The sequence below is a fragment of the Sinohyriopsis cumingii genome, chromosome 6, assembly GCF_028554795.1.
Source record: "Sinohyriopsis cumingii isolate HCF-2022 chromosome 6, ASM2855479v2, whole genome shotgun sequence".
Taxonomy (NCBI): domain Eukaryota; kingdom Metazoa; phylum Mollusca; class Bivalvia; order Unionida; family Unionidae; genus Sinohyriopsis; species Sinohyriopsis cumingii.
The window spans coordinates 45,665,065-45,687,458 of NC_142966.1; the positions used below are offsets into that span (position 1 = coordinate 45,665,065).

Sequence of the window (22,394 nt, forward strand, 5' to 3'; positions counted from 1 at the left end):
AACCAAGATGAAGTTGTTTGTTCCCAATTGCAGTCATCCATTCTACACTGTCCGATAGCACGGGAAGATTCAGACTTACAAACCTCGATTGAAGACGTTTTCCAGCTTTGACTCCATGAAGTTTGTCCTCCTCCCAATCCATCAACAACCTGTACCAGAGCTCCATCTTCTGTTGATCATAACACTGAACTGACGAATCCGACTTCAATTACTTCCACAACCTTGGAGAGTTACATAAATTGTGACATGCCTTCATCATCAGCTCATCGGTGGTCAGCATTTGGCAGTGATATTGTTTATTTGAGGATGATAAAGTTACACTCCATATATATATGTGGACTTGATGGACTTTCATGCAACTCAGTAGTTACTTTGCAATATCGTTAAAGAGGCATCGATCTTGGGTTTTCGTGTTCGTGGGTATCTTCCAGCCGGCGCAACATGACTTATCTCCTCCCACTCCGAATACCCCAGGACAGGAATAGGAATCGGTGTCAAGAATGGCTTTAATACTTAATACATTCGCTCAACACACTTTGGCCAGTGCCGCAACCGATGCTAGAAATTTATAATTGTTGGAACTGAACTCGGTGATATCTTCCTGCATTTTCTCGAAGGACCTCCATAACGCCAAACCAGGAGCACAAAAGTTATCCTCTAGTCTTCTGTTTAACTGACAGATTCGAGAAGTCTGCAAACAATCCACGGAGAAGACCAATTTTCCTTCCTCTAACAATCTCACCTTCGATACAGAGATAGTACGGGAAATCAATAAAACGACCTGTTGACCAATTATAGTACACAAACCTCTGGAAACCGTCCTATCGAAACTCCACCATCGAAAGCCACCGTTCTCGCATACCATACCAGATATAACAACGAAAGGTTCTTAAGGATTGTTTCAGAGTTTTCTTGGTTCCAGAGGCGAAAGGCATTCTGCGTCCAGTCATCGACTTAAGCACCCTAAATCAATTCATCCACGCTACTTGGTTCGCAATGGAAGCACTACAGCATATTTTGAATCCAGTCTGTGAGGGAAACTTCGCCGTCAGAGTGGACGTAAACTGTACATACCTTCATGTCTCTATTCACAAATCTTCCAAGACATTCCTGAGATTTGCCTACAGCGTACTATCCCAATTCAGGGCACTCTCGATGGGGCTCAACATCACCTCCTGACTCTCCAATCGTCTGATGAATCGAGTAATGGCGAATGCGCCGGATCATTTTGATGGTGGCAATATCAGGTTACCTGGGCGACATTCTGCAGGAACATCAGTCAGTGATATCAGTCATGATATCATAACCGTTGTTACCAATATGGACTTTTCGTCAACAAGGAAAAGTCCGACCTATTACTACCTTAAAATTATCTAAACCTAGGTATGTAGTTCAATAAAAAGGCAACATATTTCGTCTCCTTCAAGATCGGACACTAAAATCCGAAGCATGGTAGCATCTTTACTTTCGAAGAATTCTATCAGTACGGGAATCCCATCGCCTTCTAAGTTTACTTAACGTGGCAACTGACCTAATGGTCCTAGGTCGCCTTCCTGTGCGTCAATTACAAATGATTATTCTGTCCAAATGGAGGCTTTAAGTTTTCCCACTGGACCATCCTCTCATCATCTGCAACACTTTTGAGACACCATGCGCAACCTAACTTGGCTTACGGTGGTTATACATCTAGAAGTATAACCGCCTGGAATTATAATCTGTACCGATGCAAGCACAGAAGGATGCCGAGGTCACATATTACCATCCCTTCGGGAAGCCAGCGAAATATGCTTTCCCTAGGGACGACAAAATTCATATCAATCAATTCTGGATATGACGGTTATTGTGAAAGCCTGTGACTGATAGCAGGAATATTTGCATAGGAAATAAGAAAGTTCTTATTCTGTCCGACTATTCTACAGTGATGATTTGTCTAAAACACCTAGGAGGAAACAAGTCATACACTGGAGACCTATCTCAAACGACAAGAAAGAACCAATTTCCATGACCTTTTCATCCTGGTGTGGTGTTTTCTAAAGTGGTGTTGTCAACAAAAGATCCAAGTACAAGTTATCCATAGCCCAGGACTTGTGAATGCATACGGCTATCGTCGAATACATTTGATTCCCAAAGTGATAAAGCAAGACAACCAGATTGTAGCCTTATCCTCATTGTACCAGTCGGAAGGAAGAGATCGTAGATCGACAACCTCATTAATCTCGCACAGGGACGCTCATTCACTCTAAAAGCATATGAAGACGCATATTATGTTTTCAGCCAGTGATGTACAAACAAAATCATCCTACCTCCTCAGGTATCTATACAGCAAATAGTTAACTTCATCTGGCTCTTCGAAGAAATTTCGCACGAGTGCGATAAAAAAGTTAACTCACCACGATCACTTATAGAAACCTACTCGCCAACTTTGAGTATACAGGGTCAAAACATTAACCCTATTTCCGAGTGGAAGATATCTTGAGTGTTAACCTTGTTGAACAAGACAACTTTGAGCACATTCCACAAGTATCAATAGGGCACCTTTCCTACAAGACCTGCTTCTTCGTGGCGATGGCGACGGGATATAGAATTAGCGAAATGCGCGCCTTATCAGCAGATCCGAATTACATACAGTTCGGGCAAGACGGGTCATATTTTTTACGACATCATCTTTTATTGTCGACACCTGCCTTGCTTCCACAGGTAATCGGACTTTCATAATTAATCCTCCGTCTCGTCTGGACTCGTCAGTTGAAGGCCACCTACAGGACACAGTTCGGGCATTGAAGTTGCACCTTAATGGAACATAGCCGTTGGGTCTAGGTAGGTCAAGCCTCGGTCTACCTCTCAAGACAGTAGAAGAAGATATATCAACACAGACTATCTCATCCTGGATGAATTGGGATATTCGCTCTGCACATAGGGAAATAACCACAGGTGATATGAAATTTGTATGTATTTCGGCTCACGAGGTTAAAATAGTTACCTAAACCCTACCATTTGTTTCGAACTGTTGGCTAATCAGAATCGTTCAGGATGTGGGATGGAGATCGGAGTCCACATTCTCTAGCTTTTATCTCCGTGATCTGTCATACGGCCTCTATTCTACCAGATCGAATCGAGCCCATTTCGGATGACAGCTTAACAGGTCGCGCTTGCAGTCGATCGACAGCTTCTTAAGACCAGGCTTCACTTCTGCTGGATTTACAAATGGGGGCGATATTTTGCTATTTGAGGCCTCGCACTGGCAGATCGAATCCCCTCCAATAGGGTAATCTAGAAACTGTCTCACATGCCTTCGCGAATCAGAGGTGGTATCTCTGTGTTAAGGTGATGCACTGCTCTCCACCTCTTACCTATTCTCTTAAGTATTATGATTGGGTAACAGAAGAAACCAATTTTCCTTTAGTAAATTATGCTTCTTCGTGAATACGTACCCAATCTTAACACAAATACACCCCCACCTTCACCGCAGTTACATCCATACAGAGCGTGACCTCCTCTCCAACCGAAACTGTAGGATTCTTAGACTTTGCTGGCAATACTTAAACCTAAGGGGAGATCACTCTACCCCGACAGCAACTAAAATCAGCAGACATTGTAGCTCCCTTTAGATAAAAGTAATATCTGAAATGATTGTATTTGCATGGTAGTATTAAATCTTCTAAGGTATTGTGTAAGTATTCTCAAATAAACAGATTTTACTAGGAAAAATGCTTTCTTATAGTAAGCACGAGTTAAAGTAATTTGCGCTGAGGGGTATCTTATGTTAAACACAACTTAGGGTCATTCACACTGTGAGAATTACTCTATTTAGCATTCGTTTGGATCGATCATACTGTGACTTTTCATATATGAAGCATCATTTTAGGTCATTATCATATTAACTTTTTCTTTGTCTAGGATGAATTTATCTTATCTACAAAGAACGTTTTCACAATAATGTTTACAGACGAATTGCACTTTGAGACTTCACGGTCAAGAATGATGCTTGGCCATTCCCTGTTTATGAGTTTAATAGTTAAGCATATTTTAGGTTATTCATGATGAGTTTTCGTCTGACATGTATGTATTTACAACATTCGCAAGTGACGTTTAATTAAGTGTTCTTTGAGGTCGTTCACAGTACAAGTTCTCTTCTATTAAGCATGGTTTTAGGTGATTCACTGTATGCGTTTTCGTAAATCAAGCATCACGTCAGGTCGTTCAGATTGAGATTACAGATATTAAGCATAATTTTAGGTCACTTATACTGTCAGTTTTTATATATGAAGAATGATCATGATTTTAGGTCATTCATACAGTGAGTTGTTAAATATATTGAGCACGATTGTAGACCAATTGCAACTGGGATCAACCGACGGTTTAGTGGTTAGAGCATCCGACTCGGATGCGAAAGCTCGCGGGTTTGATATCCAGCAAAGTCGTACCAAATACTTATTATAATGGTAATAAATGCTGCCTCATTAGGCACTCAGCATTAAGAGGTAAGGTCAGCCTGGTGTCATAATACTGTGCCTGATTCGAATATAATGCTGCATGTTTGCAGGATGATGTCCAAGTGGTAGACATCACTATCAACTGCCACAATGCAAACATCGTAGCGATTTGACTGAAAAAATGTTATGGTTACCATACAAATCTAACACACACACACACACACACACACACACACACACATACACACACACAAAGAGAGCAATACACTGTGAGCTTTCATATAGTAGCATGATATTAGGTCGTTCGCACTGTCCCGTTTCGAACTTTAAGCACGATTTAACCTCATTCACACTTTGAGTTTTCATATATTGAGGAAGAGGTTAGATCATTCATATTGTCAATTTCACATATTAAGTCGTGCTAATAATCCAAGGGTTTAAAATCTAAAGCGTTTCTTATAGGGAAAGAAACAATGTATCTGTGGATGGATTGATGGTTGGATGAATGGCGATGGAGAGATAGGTGGATAGATGGATGGATTGATGGATTAGTAACTACTGGGGGATCGAGATTTGAAATTGTAGTGTCAAACATAATTCTTTACCGAAGTATATTTTGGTAATAAACTAATTCATGTTTAATCTGTAAAAATGATTTTTTTCTAAATCTTCCATAAAATAAATTAATTTTGCAGAATCTATCAGGCAAAGATGCTTATGTTGTTGCAAAATGGACTGGGGATGAACAATCATTGATGACCAATCGACAATACAATGTAAAAACAGTTATCAAAGTAGACGATGAAACTGTAAGTATTTATAAAGTCATGTGTTAGTCATCGGTAACAAATCTTGTTTAATATTATTTCTTTAATCGATATCCGTAAAGTGTTTTCACTATATGTTCTTAAACTAGGAAACAGAAAGAAAAAAAACCCAAGGAATTATGTAAAATTCAACAAATAATTTATTTCCCTAGAGTACAAAGTGAAAATTTTAGAGGAACTTACGGTATTGTGAATTCAATTCTAACAGTAAATAATTATCCGAATGAGTTCAATTATTGAATGTTCTTATGTGTCAATAGTCTTGGATGCACTGATGTGCAAACACTGTTGATGTATCACTGTCATATAATCCAGAATGTCTTTGAAAGAATTCTTAATAATATCGAAAGACCAGTTTACACGGACAGCAACATACCGAATATTTCCCAACCCAAATTAGCACCACATCTAAAACAACACCAACATTAAAGTGCAGACACAATGATACAGTATTGTTCTGTCCTTATCACTCTATCACTCTGTCACTCCTTCAGCCCTTCACGTCTTTTCAGTCTCAGCCCTTCACCCCTTTTCAGCTGAAAATATAACATCTAAATATGTGTACTATTAGTGAAACGTTAATTCAGTAACATACACGACGCATGCGCATAAGTGGAGTTGATCATTTATATTAAAGTCATGGCATCGGGGCTGCTGTATCCGCTTATCCTGATAATCAGGTTCACACGTGGACCTGTATCCGACGAGAATCTTACATAACTTCAAGTACGATTATGTCGTGCCTTAATTCATGCAATCTTGATGTGAATACAATCCTTCTGTTCAGTTATATTCTGGTGAACTTGCAAATAGACTATAATAAAATCTAACATTGCATTACACAGTTCGGAACTATCAAAAATGCACAATAAATATCAGAATAAAACAATTCTATCCTATAATACAGATATGGGGAATATAATTCACGTACCGATACAGCTGGCGATATTGCACCGTAAAGTGGACCGCTTACTGACAAGACATTCCGGAATGTGAAATTTGAATCTACTCTGAGCCTATAAGTACACTTTCTATGTTGCAATGCACGGCATATGCGCTCAAGGTAAATCGGTTTTCCTGAGCACTTAACTCGTGCATCATGGAGTGAACCGAACTCACTACATAAAAATAATGCATGATATAGTTAAACCAACCTCAGATAACTTTGTACACATAAACGAAACCCGAGTATATTCTGTTCCAAAAACCCATAAACAACAAATGTACACAATTTCGGGAATTGGTTGAATTTAGTAGTATATTTCTTAAAGTATTATGATTGGTTAACGTATTTTAAATAATTTTGAATAACATGTCAATGAGCACTTTGGAATTCCAAGTAAGCAATTTTTAACTAACCATTCCTCACATATATGATCACAACATTATATAAATTAAGTGACGAATATGTTTATCAGAACGTTATCTTAAAAGTTAAGACGAGTTTCAGATGTTCTTTGAAGAACATTCTAAATTTCTAATAAAATCTAGACCCAGAACTCAAATCTCACTACACAACATATGTATAACCCAAACAAAACAAGGTTCTGAACTCAAATCCAAATGAATATATTTATCACAAATTACATTAGTCCGGTAGGTCCAAGCTTCTACACTTAATTACGAACAAAGTTCAAGTACCCATACAAGTTTGGATCAAATATACATCTAATACTATAATAATAACAATTACATAGATATCTTACACAAATTACGCACGAACAAATATAATACTTCCATACACTTGGAAGTGCATCTGCAAAATCATATTGTCATTTCCTATGATGTACCAAACGTGAAACTATTCCACAACAGTCTCTGACATTTAGGTTTCATTTTGTTAATGAAAGCAAGTCCTGGGATCACTGAATACTATAATCGGAAAAGGCGTTGCACTAACATACACTTCTAAGTGTTGGAGAGCCTCTATCAAAGCCACACATTCTTTCTTGACGTAGAATAATTTCTCTATTACTTGGTTAATGTTTAGACAAATGAGGTACAGGATAATTCACAATATATATGCCTTCTTCAATCAATACCCCACCAACCTCCATATCATTTTCATCAATTGATATTCTACATAATTGACGGATATTTAGAGAGAAAAGTACTGGAGCACTCTTGAGTAATAAATTTATCAACGACAGCCAGAACTCTATCACTAGGCTAAACACTCCTTTCCATTGCATTTCTCTCAAACCATATTTTCATTTATGACTGAGTAGATTTAAATTTAGACACGTTTCTATTAAAGTAACAACAATTGTCTATGGCATGTGTATCTAAAAACCAGCTTAAAAGGAGGAAAAGATAATGATTCTTAAAATGATTGCCTAACGGCAATTAATATCAAATGAGTATCACCAATCATCAGCTAAATCACATCCTTTATAACAGCAATATGACTGAATTATAGTCTTCAAAATTTAATGAAATCTTTATAGAACACATTGACTTTCAGGCTGAAAGGCAGATAATTTTAACTGTTGGACGCTTAATTCATGCATAACTTTCTTGAAAATTGCAGACATAAAATTTGAACTTTGATCATAAAAGGCAGATTTAGAAAGGTCGAAATGTCTTTTAAAAAATCCTTATCAAAATTTTTACAATGGTCTTCATTTTAATATTTTTAAAAGGAAAAAGCCTGTAGACATCTTGTCGAAGCACACATTATGGTGAACAAATATTGGTTGCCTGCCTAAGTAACAGCGAAGAGACCGACACAGCCTATCATTATTCTGCTAAATGCTTCGTCAAAAGCGAAATAGGCTGCAGATAAGCCTTCGGTATCTTCTAGATGTATTTTCCTAACATTTGACAAGAGTGGCAAAATCTACAGTGTTTACAAACATTACCTCTAATATTGGGCCAATTTTTCACAACTACAAATTGATTGGTCACTGCCCGCTCGTTAACAACGGGTGCGATAGGTGGCCTCCATTTGCTCACGAGGATCCCATTTTTAACAAAATAACAAACTGAGACTTGTCTTGCTTCAGTTTTGCTAGCAACCCTCTTATGCAGGATGATCTCAGAATCTTGGTGTTGTTTGATGATTGATGGTCGTTTGTCAATCTGATTTGAAAAGAGAAAATGGGTAGAAAAGAGAACCACTGTTATCAATACAGTTCGATTGATTAATACCTGTTATTAAAGTGGCTTCATGAAAATATATACCAATAACAGTGACATATTCTGCAATCGTTCTGGCACCTGCACAAGCAGGATTTAAACCAAGGATTTCCTTCTCAAAAATTTTGCTGCATGCAAGGTTTATCAGTTACTAAGTAGATTAAACACAACCTTGTCTCTAGCTACGTCAGTGCCAAGTAATAAATGAGTACCCTCAGTCTGTAAAGAAGTCACAGATGCGACATTCACAGGCTCCGAGACTAAATCGGATGTCACATTATCTAAATAAAGAGTTAGATTAACAAATCACCCTGCTCTTTGAGTAAGTACACTTTCTTTATATAAAAAGACTTCTCAGTAAAAGGCAAAAATTATGATAATAAAAAATCCGTGACGCTTCTTTGACAATTAATATTTGAACATGCATAGGCTTGGTAGAATGAACAATAAATGATATTCAACATTTTGACATGGTTATTACTTTTTGCATAGTTAAATCAGACTGGAGCTTCTTAGCCTACCCAATGTATTGCTTTCAATACCAAGCAGTAACATCTACCTCTTCTAAATAGGATGATATATTATAATCCTGTATTTATTCTGTTGCTTATTTTTCAATCCATAGCCCAAGGATGCCTGGTTTTTCCTTGAAGTTAATGGATCCAAAACTGTTTCTAGTATTACTGTCACATGCAAAGGAAAAGAGGAATTGGATGCTTTGGAAAGGAAACAGTTTACCATCACCAACGACAAGATGGTATTTAAATAGTTTAAAAGTATTAGTGAAAGTGGAGTAAATAAAATAAATGTTCAAATCTGCAGTGTCTTATATTTGAATTATTGTGATAAATTTATTTTGCAGCAAACGTATAAACAACTTTACCATACCACCGTATCACCTCAAAGAGTTGTACCTTTAGATAAAATACTCGTCTGGTGCAGGTAGCAGACTATAGCATGACTAACACAGATTACTCTAAATGGAGGTTCTATTTATTGTGTGTTAATGTAATGTATATATTTATCATTATGATTTATGAGAGATAATATCCACATGACTTTGTGCCATAATTGTACAACAAATTATAGACTGAACATTTTGTGTTCTCTTGTGAAATATTCGCCTTATGCATTAGTTTTACCTAAAAAATTCAAAATAATGACATTTATTAGATGTTATAGCATTTTCTCTGAAACGTCGGGAGGCATCGCACGAAGTTCTTTCAGCCTCGCGTTCCAACCAGATTTTAAGGCTAGTAGAGAAGCAGCGAAATTCTTGATCCTGAGAGAAAGTTCAGATTCAGCAGCAGGGAAGTTGTACAGACCAGGTGGCTCAGATAAAATTAAGCCTCCCACGCAATCTTTCTCCGTACAAGCCTCAGATTTCAAAAATAAGCCCTCCTGCGCAAATTAATCAGCGAAATTTCGACCCATGATGCAATTTCAGGCATAAAAAAAAAACAACAAAATTTAGGGGGGGGGGTAGTAAAATTTATTTGCGATTGCAAGATTGGGTTGCGAATTTATGTGTAAATCTGATCAAGACCGACTCGATACCTACTACGCGGATCATGAAGATTAATCGTGACAAATCCGTGCGGCGTTGCCTGAGCGTGACTGAAGAAATTTTTAAACTTATTTATATCCATATCGCCGTTGCACCAAGTCTGATGAATGTTTCTTAGCGTGTGAGTATCAACGCCATTGAAAACTGATAAAATATTACAATTGTCTCTAATCACCTTTGGAATTTGCGTATATCGCTGCGTCACGTAAATCACATCGGTGTTCTTATGTCGGCCACGCGAGAATATCCTAGCTGGGTTAGTTTGTTTATCCAGCATCACATCATCGAATACGACAAGATTATTAACGTCACCGTCTAAATTTTCCACCGATGGAGCTTCATTGATATCCGTTATAAATTCTATCGTACCATCTTCAGTATTATCACTAAATTCCTTAAGTACTTGATAACATCGCTGATCATCAACGGATGGCGCAACCAAATACAATTTATCCCATTTTAACCATCTCATTATCAAATTTAGCAACAGCTGCGTCTTTCCAGATCCCGACGGTCCAATGATTATCATTCTTATCGAATTTGGTAATGACGCGGCGTGTTTCATTTTCTCGCGTTTCTTTGTGGCTGAAAAATCAATTACATTCATGTTATTAGAATATTATGGATTCATATTGTGTTAAGTGTCGCACTCGAACTGCTACGATAAATCCAATCGAAGTCGTTACGCGCAACAACAGGAATGCGATCAGAGGAGAATGTGAAGTTTGCGGGACGAGCAAATTTAGATTTGTAAAAAAAAAGATAGAAGAACCGGAGGAGACATCGCCGCCTCCATGAAAAATCTACCAGGATTACCCTGGGCAAAATATCCCGGAGAGAAACATTTGCCCGGATATAACTACTGCGGACCTGGTACAAGGCTAGATATAAGACTCAACAATAATAATCAACCAAACCCTGGAGAAGAGCCAGTAAATGCCATTGATAACGCATGCTACCATCACGATCTTGCATATCGCAGCGGGGATTTAGAACAAAGACATCTTGCTGATATTAAATTAATTCACGCAATAGACGCAGTACCTAATAAAAAATTCAAAGAGAAATTAGCAACTTGGTTGATAAAAGGAGCAATGAAAGGTAAATTAGTCCTAGGTGCTGGTAGATAATAATGGAGCAAATATATTATTCCCCGCGAGGATTCTGGCGAGGAAAATCAGCAATAGCCAAACTTGCCAAGGCGGCAAAAGTAAAACAATCCACCGCTGCATCATGGTTATTAAAACAAGCAGTTTGGCAAATTTATCTTCCTCCGCCTAAAAAAATACCATATGCGAGTTTCTCCGTCAGTGTACCTAACGAAGTCCATCAGGCCGACTTAATGTTTCTTCCTCACGATACCGTTGACGGAGTCACATACAAATACGTGCTAACTATTGTTGATATTGCTAGTAGGTATAAAGAAGCAGAACCATTATCAAATAAAACAGCAACGGAAATTTCAAAGGCGTTTGAGAAAATTTATTCTCGATCTCCACTAACATGGCCGAGTCTTCTTCAAATTGATCCAGGACGAGAATTTCTTGGCGCGGTTACTGCGTTAATGAAAAAGAATAATGTTAAAATTCGACGCGGCGTAGTTGGTGTTCATCGTAGTCAGGCTATCGTTGAAAGATTTAATAAAACACTAGCGGAAAGATTATTTGGATATCAATACGCGAGAGAATTTATTCAGGATAAGCGATCTCACGATTGGGTAACAAGATTACCTCACGTGATTAACGCATTAAATAACGAAGTAACACGAACAATATCAATGAAGCCCGCAATTGCAATTACAAAGACAAAAATACCACTAAAGCGAGATTCTACAATTCCGCCTGTGCTGGGTAGCGTTATTGTGAGGTATTTATATAAGGAAGGAGAAGCCGAGGGTGGCAGAAAAAGAGCAACCGATCCAACTTGGAGTGTTACGACACATAAAATATCAGCCGTAACAAGATCATCAGGAAGACCAGCAATTTATTTTCTAGATTCGCTAGCACCACAACGAGGATTTACCAAGGAGGAACTACAAATAATACCGAAGGATACTCAATTACCGCCATCGTCGTTAATGTGAAATTTAATTCTACCTAACTGAGATAATTTTCTTACTCGAGAAACTGCTAGATAAACTAAATTTGACCAGGAAATTCTATCATCGACAAGCCAGACTTGGCCATCTACTGTGACGAGTGTATCGTTGCTGCGTATCCGAGTTTCCATGGCGATCTTTCTGCGTTTATCGCATCATTGACAAGATTAATATCAACGAAAATAATATCATTCAGTACCAAGATCTTTTCCTCTCCGCAGGGTAAAGTAACATTAATATTTTGTTTCCTAGTATCAGTTGGCCTGTAACACAATGGTACCTGTAATGTTGGAAATTTCTCACAATGAAGTTTGAATAGTATTTCCTGAATAGCATCGCAAATAATTTTTCTGCTAGCAATAATCAGATGATCAGGACGCCACAAATTTAGAAAAATATCCATCGAAGTCTCGTCGATTATTCTTCTCATCACATCGCATTGAAACTTATTCGGTTCTAATCGAATTATTTTCTTAAACTCAGTCAGTAAAATATCATTGGATCTATAATCAGCGTCAATTTCTTCATAATAATCAACAAAGTTTCTAAGCCATTCATGAGGAGATTCGCCATCAATAGGATCAGGCTGCCCATGATCTCCGCACATTATTACTGCGGTGTTTTTCTCCTCCAACCAACCCAGAAATGATTTTAGTATAACTAAATTTACTGTGCAAATTTCATCAAATATTATAATCTTGTTGATATATTTGTTTCCCATTCGAGCTGAATCCCACAATCCACCGCTGTATTTGAAATAACTGTGATAAGTGCAAGAACTAACGCCGCGTTGTTTTATTTCTCGCGCTAATCTGTGAGTTGGAGTCAACACGATCATATCAGAGTTTGAAAATAAATTTATCGCTCGTGTTGTTTTACCGCTACCACCAGGACCATTTAAGTAAACAAATTTGTTTCGTGAAATCGGATCAAACACAGATGTTGCTGTTGATATTTCATCGCATTTATCTTTATGAAACTTATTGCAATCTTCCACATCCGCGTCTTCACAATAATCTAGAATATCCTCGTTTTTTATTCTCCAAGTTCCCCAGGAACCACTGGTGATTAAATTCGCCAACCTACACTGGAATTTCTTATCTATATAAAATGAATCCGTCGCAACCCTTACCGCGATATCAGAAAATTTATTTATCATCGACAACAAATTTATACTGACGTAAGCGAGCATCGATGATCTTAGATGAGTATACTGCGCCGACTCTCCATCGAGATAACTAATCACTGTACCTAACTTTGTTCCATCAATAATAATATTTTCTCTGTTGCAAAATATTCCACGCGACACTGTATCGGCAATAATAAAATCCATCTCGGCATCATTGATAAATAACCTAGCGTGACGGTGTTTATGATCAACTGATCCTCCTTGAGTAAATTTACCAATTATTTTTCTTCCGATATCTTTCGCGTTTTCACAGTCCGTGGGTAACCACACTTCGGTTTGTTTCCTATACGATATAATCGCTTCACTTACCGTCAATGATATTAACATCGACGAATCTAACATAAATCTCAACAATACCGTAGGGACCCATCTTCGCTGAGATAAATGCCGACCAAACCAAATATAACAAATCTTATGTAAATTTTCAGCAAACTCGAATGAGGTAACATGAGCGAATCCTGTCATAACAAAATCAGGTAATGGTCCGTTAATTGCAACTCTCGTCATCTTGCTGGTAGGATGGCCGAATTTAGCAAAGTAATCTGCACAATCGCCGTATCCAAGGAAACTTCCAGGATAGCATGCGCTCATGTCAACGGAGATCATATCCTCGAAATAATATTTGGTATTCCATAATCCTCCATGGCCGTATTCGATACAGCTAAGTTGAATATCATTGAGAAATTCATTCCTTGTAGGTTTCCACGAGTTTCTCTCTCTGGCAGCGTGAGCAGCAACAGACGGAACGGTAAAACAATTTGTTAGTAATCGATCTGGATTTGATGAATATTTCTCCGCGATATTTCTCATTGCTTCGTGTAATATTTCATCTCGGTAAATATCTCCGCGTGGCAAAATAAATTGATCGTATTTTTCTTCGCTAGAAAATAACCAAACCGATATTGGATCAGACGCGGCTAATATTTTGATAAACCTAAACATTGCATCGGAATTGTCTTTTCCACCATCAACGGGATAAAACTTAACAACGCGATCTCGTGGAAATATCATTACCGACTGCGACCACGCATGTGAATTGTGATCAACAATTTCGATTGGTGTTCCTCGAGAACTATACGGCGACGAATATAATATTTCTCCCGATAATGTTTTTACCGTGATAGGAAATTTAAGTTTCTTACTTAACGCAGCAACATCATCAATCGATGCGCCATCAACAACTGTCTTTGCCCATGAATTAATTTTATCCAATCTCAATTGAGTCAAACCAGATCCACGACGAGCGTTTTTCATGTGCTCGATAACTCGCTCAGCCACGCAGTTTATCATCGGTGATTCTTTCATCGTAGGTAGATTTTTCACATCAGGATTATTATTCAGCCGATAAATTCCATAAACAACAGCGCTAGAAGGATACGCTCTAGCATAATAAGGACCATCAATCCCCAATAACAATCCCGGCTTCGAATTTTTATCAAGAACAACATTTTTCTTACCGCCGCGCACAGGATCTCGTTTATCACGAATAATCCAAGTATCATCAGGCATTTGTGCGATAAATTTTATTCCGAAAATAAATCGCTCTTCCTTGTGTTCAGATTTTATATGCTCAATTATCTTTTTCGCTCGCTCCAAATTCATCGTAGCATCAACAGAATTAGTTTTCCAAGTTGACCAAACATGAATCGCTCCATCATCGAAGAATTCCTTCTTTGCACGATCTACCTCAGGAATGATATATTCTGCCTCATCAAGATCAAATGCATCCATTATTATATTTTAGACAAATGTTTAAATTATATAATGCAATGCAAATGGATAACAGTCGGATCAACAAAATCATGTGACAAATCCTGCAGAGGTGAATATTGCGGAGCTCATATATATGCAATTCGACGAGGTAGTAAAGGACCACAACGATGTTTAGTTTGCCAAGTTGGCACTCGAGGAAAGACACGATTATGTTTGTCCTGTGGAGGGAAAAATTATCGTGAGTTACGGAGATATTATGAAAAAAGATCCTCGTCAGTGATAAAATGCGAAGAAGATTACATTAATCGATTCAAAGCAAATTACGATTTAAACAAAGAGAATATTGTATATGGAAATGAAATTGATGATTCCTGCAATGAAAATCACGCAAGAGTATAGATCTCATCCAACCATCGAGGGATACGAGGCATCTACCGATGGTACCGTAAGACATATCAGAACAAAGAAAAATGTTGGTAATGTTAATAATTCGGGATATCTTGCCTTTACTTTCAAAAAAACAGGTTATTTATGTCACAGATTTATATTCGAGTGTTATCACGGACTCATCAAGAATAATTTGGTCATTGACCATATCGACGGAAATAAACTTAATAATAAAATATCCAATCTTCGCGCGGTAACTCCGAGTGAAAATTCAAGATTTAATAATATGGGTGGCGTATATCGACCAGCTAAGGCGGTTAAATCGGTAAATCAGGAAACAAATGAGGAGATGATATTCACGTCGATGAGTGCCGCTGCAAAATATTATAAAATTAGTTCAGCATCGGTGTGGCGAGTAGCAGATGGAATTCAACATGCGACATTTTCATATAATCTCGGCACTTGGATCAAATTCTCCTATGTACCAATAATATTTGATTCGGAGAGTGACGAAGAAAATTAATTGAATATTTACAAAATTAATATAATGAATGAGGAAACTATAAACGACATCATTGGAGCGATTGATGATCTGAAGAAAAAAATAAATCTTTCATCGGAGTTAGATACAAATAAAATCCGATCAGAATTCGAAACAATTGTTCAAGGGAAACTTGAATACAAATACACGCTACCGTCAGAATATAAATTAATAAAGAAAATCCAGATTGCGATATATCAATCACTTTCGACAGTCAGTGATGATCGCGTCGAGGATTTTGTTAAATTATCGATGTTGGTGGAGAATGCTAGATTGACTTTATCAGACGCATATGAATCACGAAAAATTACAAGTTCACGTGTCAGACAGTTGAAAAGACTTGTCGATGAAAGTAAAGTTAGGAAATCCTCCGATTCCTGAATATCTCCACAAAACAAAAAAAAAAGATTAATTTTGAAAATTCCCCTGGTTTTTATTTATTTTTTTCGCCCATTTTTTCCCGTGGACAGATTTACGATCTTACTAGTAAATTGATACTAACAGTTTCTCCTCGTATATCAAGTAAATTTCCTTTTTGATCCGTTAGTTTGAAATTTATTCTCGTCAATAACCGATTATGGCATCGCAGGTAAAACGGATTCATTGGTTCTTTTATTATCAAATAACCAGGAGATGCGCTAGGTGAAAACGAATACAATACAAATCCCTGATTCGCTTGATTCGACACTGACGAATCAACATTATAGCTACCCTCGACAACATCCGCGTGAAGATAAATCGCGATAACTTCCGTTATATTAACGATATCCGGCGATATATGTCGTCCACCTTTGTCAGGATCGTTATTGTGTTTAAGAATCAATTCTGAATGTACTTTTTTAGTCCATGCGGCATGTAATTTCGGAAATAAATCATCAATGGTATCAGTGACGGATTTTCTCATCGCATCAAAATCAGAATTGGGAAATTTGAAATTTGGCAGTGTTTCCTCGGTTAATTCAAATACTCTCATGAATTTTTGTTTTTCTCCTGAGTTTTTGATCAACTCGAATTTGCTAATAGGGAGAACATAATCGGCAATTGATAAATCGTCGATTATCGCCTGAATAAACATATCATGATAATATTCAATATCATTCGCAAGTTGATTTAAAATTTTCACGTGCTTTATAATTTCGCTACATGAACCAGATTTATTTAGGATGCATTCATGAAATGATCCTCGCAATAAATTTAATTGTAATTCGTGTTCTTGAATAAACTCGTCTAGAGTTCTTCTTACCAAGATACCGTCTATGGGGGCTATTATCCTGTTAATGTGGGTATCGTCGAAGATTTTCACATCCGGGGGAATTTTAGGAAGAGGTAACCACGAGAGAATTCTTTCGTTAATAAAAGTGAAAGCGAACATTACTAGATTAAATTTGTGGTTATTCATGAGATTGATGGCGCTGTGGATCAAGGGTTTGTGTTTGTTATCTCCGTACCATCCTTCGTCGGTGGTAAAATCCGATTTTTTTGGTTCCGGTAGTTCTGGAAGGGTTTCATCATACCAACCTGGAATAATAACATCCGATTTTTTTGGTTCTACCAGAGGTGCGACCTCGGGCCAACCTAATATATTTCTAATCGATGATTGGTAAATATCTACCACGTACGGTGATTTCACTTCTATCATTGACGATAGTGTTGGATCGTGTGCAGATATCTTTATTCCCGGAGTAGCATCGCCGGTTATATTTGATATTCTAGTGGTAAACTCATTATTCAGCTGATCAATTTCATAACTGCCCGTTGGTATACCAACGACGATCCAATCAGGTGTTCCATCGGGTTTATTTTTATTTGCAAAAACAAGTGAATTATTTGGCATCAAATTACCGAATGACGTTGATCTAACATTAGGCCAGCTGTTGTAGACGCGCAATTGTGTTAGTGCAATTTCATTAACACTGATTGGTGTTGAAAAATTAATACTAAATTCTGGTTTCGTTGAACTTAGCGATATTAACGTCGTTGTCGGCGGCGTCGTGTTTGTCACGATCTGGGCTAGCTCGGACATTATTAATATTCATTTGTTCAATCTCCGAGTAAATACTGATCATTGTAGAAAATTCTAGATCGGATATAATACCATCGTTGAGACTCTCAGAAAGTAGCGATGATAATTTCGAGTATGCGTCATTGATCTTAGTTAGTTTACTTTTGTGCGATGATAACTTTTCACTTGTGCACGAGGATATCTTTTTTGCGATGATATTTAGAACACCGGCAATTGTTGTTGTTGATGATATTATTATTGTTGCTATAATTGGCGCTATCATTGTTACCGCGGATAGAATAATTCCCGCGCCAGCGACTATCGCGGAAACTGCGTACACGGCAACATCAATGGTAACTAATCTGCGCTGATATTTCTTTATTTTTATCTGATAATCGTCGAGGAGTTTTTTTAACGAATCCTGCCATGATCGCGCCTGATTGTATCGGTAATCCGATGCGGTCATTTATAAGTATCTTACGATAACAATTGCATGATTACTGTTTATCCTGGAATACCAACTGATCCCAATTCCGATAAATATTCGAAAATTACAAAATAATCCACCGGTCCTGTGGTGGTTCTATCTGGTGGTTCTAGATCGCATGATATTATATCGATATCTTTTTTTAGCGAAGTAATAAAAAATCCAGGGTAGAATTCATGAATTTCATGTCCAGATAATACTTTAAATTTTATCTTGGAAATAACATATACTCGATATACGCCGGTAATTGGCACGGAGAAATAAAATCCGGTACTACCGTTTTTAGGGTTCCAATTATAATTGTATGTCCTAAACACAAATGGAACATTGCAGGGTAGATTTTTTGTTTCTACTTCCTCTGGTATCGAAATTCGCGATAATTTTCCAAGTTTCATTGACGATATTTTTGTGTTGATATTGTTAATTTTTGTGGTTGTTTCGATAATTTCCCTACCTAATTGTTTTACGTCAGTGGCGTGACCAGTTTTATCGACGGATTGGTCAATCTTTGCTGTTGCAGCAAGAAGTTTCGTGTTTAAATCTCGAATTTCTACGTCGTACGTTGATGTATCTAACTTTTGACGCGTCAATTCATGTACCGTGTTAATTTTATCGTTGATGGATTTTATTTTCTCATCTATTTGTCCTTGCATCACGTTAATCCCCTTGGTAAATTCAGGAACAACAACATCGCCGAGTTTAATAATTTCCTCGTTGATTTTTTTGCTGAGATCGTCGATTGATGGTTTCTGACCCATCGAGATATTTACTTTGTTAATTTCGGCAAGAATATTAGTAATTTCCTCGTTGATTTTTTTTATTTTCTCGCTGAGATCGTCGATTGATGTTTTATCGATTTTCTGACCCATCGCGGTATTTATTTTGGTAATATCGGCGAGAATTTCAGTGATATCCTCGTTGATTTTTCTTATTCTCTCGCTGAGATCGTCATGCGATGCTTGATCGGCTTTTTTCTTTGCTAGTTCGTTTGCGGCGGAGGAAGTATCGCTGGATGTTTTTATGTCCTCGTCAAATTTTTTGCTAAATTTAGCTAAGGCATCGTCAAGTTTTTTAAGGTCGTTATTTAGCCTGTTAAGTCTTTTTGTCATTCTGTCCTGAAGATCGTCGTGTAATGCTTTATCGGCCTTCAGAAGCAACGTTGCTGATAACTCTTTGTCGGATTTTTCCACATCCGCGATATTGGCCTTCAGGGGTAACTTCGTTATAATATCGGCGATATCAGCGATAGATTTTAATACCATATCCGATTGACGAGTAAATTGACTGATATGATCATTATATTCTTCTCGCTTGATTATATCAGCTATTTTGATATTGCTAGTTTGTAATCGCCCTTCTGTATTTTGAAAAACAGCAACTTCGCCAGGATCCACCTCTGACAATGATAGAAGATTGTTAATATCACTCTTGGTTGCGAATTTTGATGTATCAATGTCGACTGCCTCCCTTTTTTCTTTCCTAAAGAGGGATCTACCGTAAATGTCAACCATGATATTTATCTACGGTATATTCAAATAAAATTTTCCGATAAGGGTTGGATGATTTTGAAATTGCATCAAGGACATTAATTGACTCCGGGACGCATATTGGTGGATCTGCTAATGTTTGTGTTGGAAGCGTTGAATACCAAACCGGAAGTTTTAGTTTTGACACGTATTTGATAAATTCGTTTGGCGGTGCTAATCCGTATGAGTCGAAGTAAATAACTTCGCGAGGATTAATCGCGTAAGCAACCCAGTGAGTGCCAGGGCCGGAATTTTTATCAAGATTTATTATTCCTGTCTCGGTAGGATTTGGTTTATCTGGTAGTTGATCTCGCATAAATACGCCTCTGAAAAATTTTATTTTCTTTTTTTTTGCTTCACTGATTAAATCTAAATTTGAGGCTGGTAGGCTCGACTTAACCCGGATCCGTACGGGGGTCGTCTTAGATAAAGGCCGGATCCTTGTCGTTGCTGCATTGCTTTTGCAAGAAGGAAAGGAGCAAGAAGGGGAAATATCCCTCCCTTTTTTTTGCGATATCTTCCTCCGACGACCTTTTTTCCTAATGCGGAACCTATCCCACCGAGTGCACCCAATCCTACTGCCTTTCCAATCATGGGGAGAGCTCCAGCTATCAATCCTGGAATAGCGGCCAATAGAGGGAAAATACCACCTATTTTGACCATATCTCTGATTGCTCCTATTGAGAGATTCAGGCGAATACCAGTATTTGCTGATCTGGCTCTGGTGAAATGTCCATGTTGATTTTTAGTTAACGATAGTTTGTTAGGTCCACCGTGAAGTTGATTATTTTTCAAGGTTAAACTTAAACCTCGTCGCGCTGTTGTTGCCGATTGAAGCTTTTTTATCTGACCGGGAGTCAGAGTTACGCTGACGTGATCGTATGGCATATTAATAATCACTTAATCTAAATTTGGAATTTGTTACATGTTCTCTACGGGTGCATCGATGACTCTCATTCTACCGCTGATGCCTTCCAAGATCATTGTTCTATCACTGAGAATAACCGCGATTGCTCTTGCATTATTTCCCTGCGTGTTAATTCTGGCCTTGAAGTGAATATCGACAACCGACTGCTTTACCAAATCGAGATGTTCCAAGGAAAAGTAATAGATGGGATAAAGAGTATTAAAATCTAGTTGTGATATTTGCAATCCCGTATCAATATTTTGATCGCGGCCCATGAAACTTAATAATCGATGATACGCGCGTGCCGTGGAATTGGTGACATAATCGATGGCTATTTCCTCGGATGGCTCCTGTTGGCCATTTATTCTCAATGATACGTTTGTCGCCTCTAATCGATCGAATATCATATGGCTATGCAGTTGATCATTTCTATTCATGTTTTGCAGAGCAACAAAGATGTGTCTAGGTGCGGAGGAGCCCTGCTGTGACGCAATTCGCCAAGTAAATATTCCGTTAATATTAACATTTTCGATAGAGTCGGTCATCGTTGTCAGCCAAGACATTATGGATTTTCCTCCTTGATTCATAAATGATAATAATTTTTCTTCTATGATCATCGATGGAACTATCGCTGGCATCCACAAGGTAATTCTTTCAAGGACAACTTTGCCGATATCAAGGGGATCTGCACTTGCATCTCGCCAGATGGCTCTGTCATCATTGGCATCTCGAACGAAAGATATCGTATGTTTTGCTCCGTAAATAACTTTTCTGAAATGTCTGCAAAATCCAAAAATATGAGATAACGGAATTGCGCAGGAAAATCTTAAACTCGGACCAACCAACATAAGTTTTCGCGTGGCAAATCCGAGATTGTAATCGTCATTGACGCCAGTTATTAACGCCATCTGAGTGGCTGGATTAGCACCAGCTGCATCCATTGGTATAGCGATGTTATACCGATTATGTTCAGCTTCATTAGAATTATCCTTGGCAAACATCATACTAGGACCGGCTGATCTGGTAAAATCATCCGAGTATCTTGCTAGTCCTATGATCGTCGTTGCTATATCAACATTATTCGTGATTGATTCAATCTCTTTTCCATCGATCATGTAAGTGGCATTCTTGAATAATGCCATAATACCATTATTGACAAATCCAACTTTAAAATTTGCTCCAAAGTTGGTATCATTGGTTCTAACAATTTTACCAACAAATTCGATATACGCCTCAGATGGAAGAAAATATCTTGTTGTATCGTGGACTTGAATTTCCTTCCGATTTCTTGAATCGGGCTCAACTACATCGTACGAGAAATATTGAAAATCTCGCACTGATGTATCCCTACCTACGGGTTCATCCATGTCAAATACTTCATTTGACACTTGTGCGAACATTTATTATTAATAATATCGTCTAAAACGAAGACCATCACCTGAAATGAAACTTGTATTTGCGAGATTTGTCTTAGCAACTTCCTGCGCTAGATTTGTATTAGCAACTTCCTGCGCTAGATTTGTTATAGCAGCTTCCTGCGCTAGATCATTTATTTTTTTATTTGCCGCATCATTTATGA

General features: G+C 37.7%; 1 protein-coding gene across 3 annotated transcripts in view; it reads left to right on the forward strand.

The window, feature by feature from the left end:
• The window catches only part of LOC149796847 (receptor-type tyrosine-protein phosphatase gamma-like), a 117,902-nt gene that overhangs the window by 85,022 nt on the left and 10,486 nt on the right, over positions 1-22,394 (forward strand). For all 3 annotated transcript variants that reach the window (XM_089961482.1, XM_089961483.1, XM_089961484.1), the window contains exons 21-22: positions 5,129-5,242; positions 9,024-9,155. In XM_089961482.1, the coding sequence (XP_089817608.1) occupies positions 5,129-5,242; positions 9,024-9,155 (246 nt within the window). The remainder of the gene's footprint in view (positions 1-5,128; positions 5,243-9,023; positions 9,156-22,394) is intronic.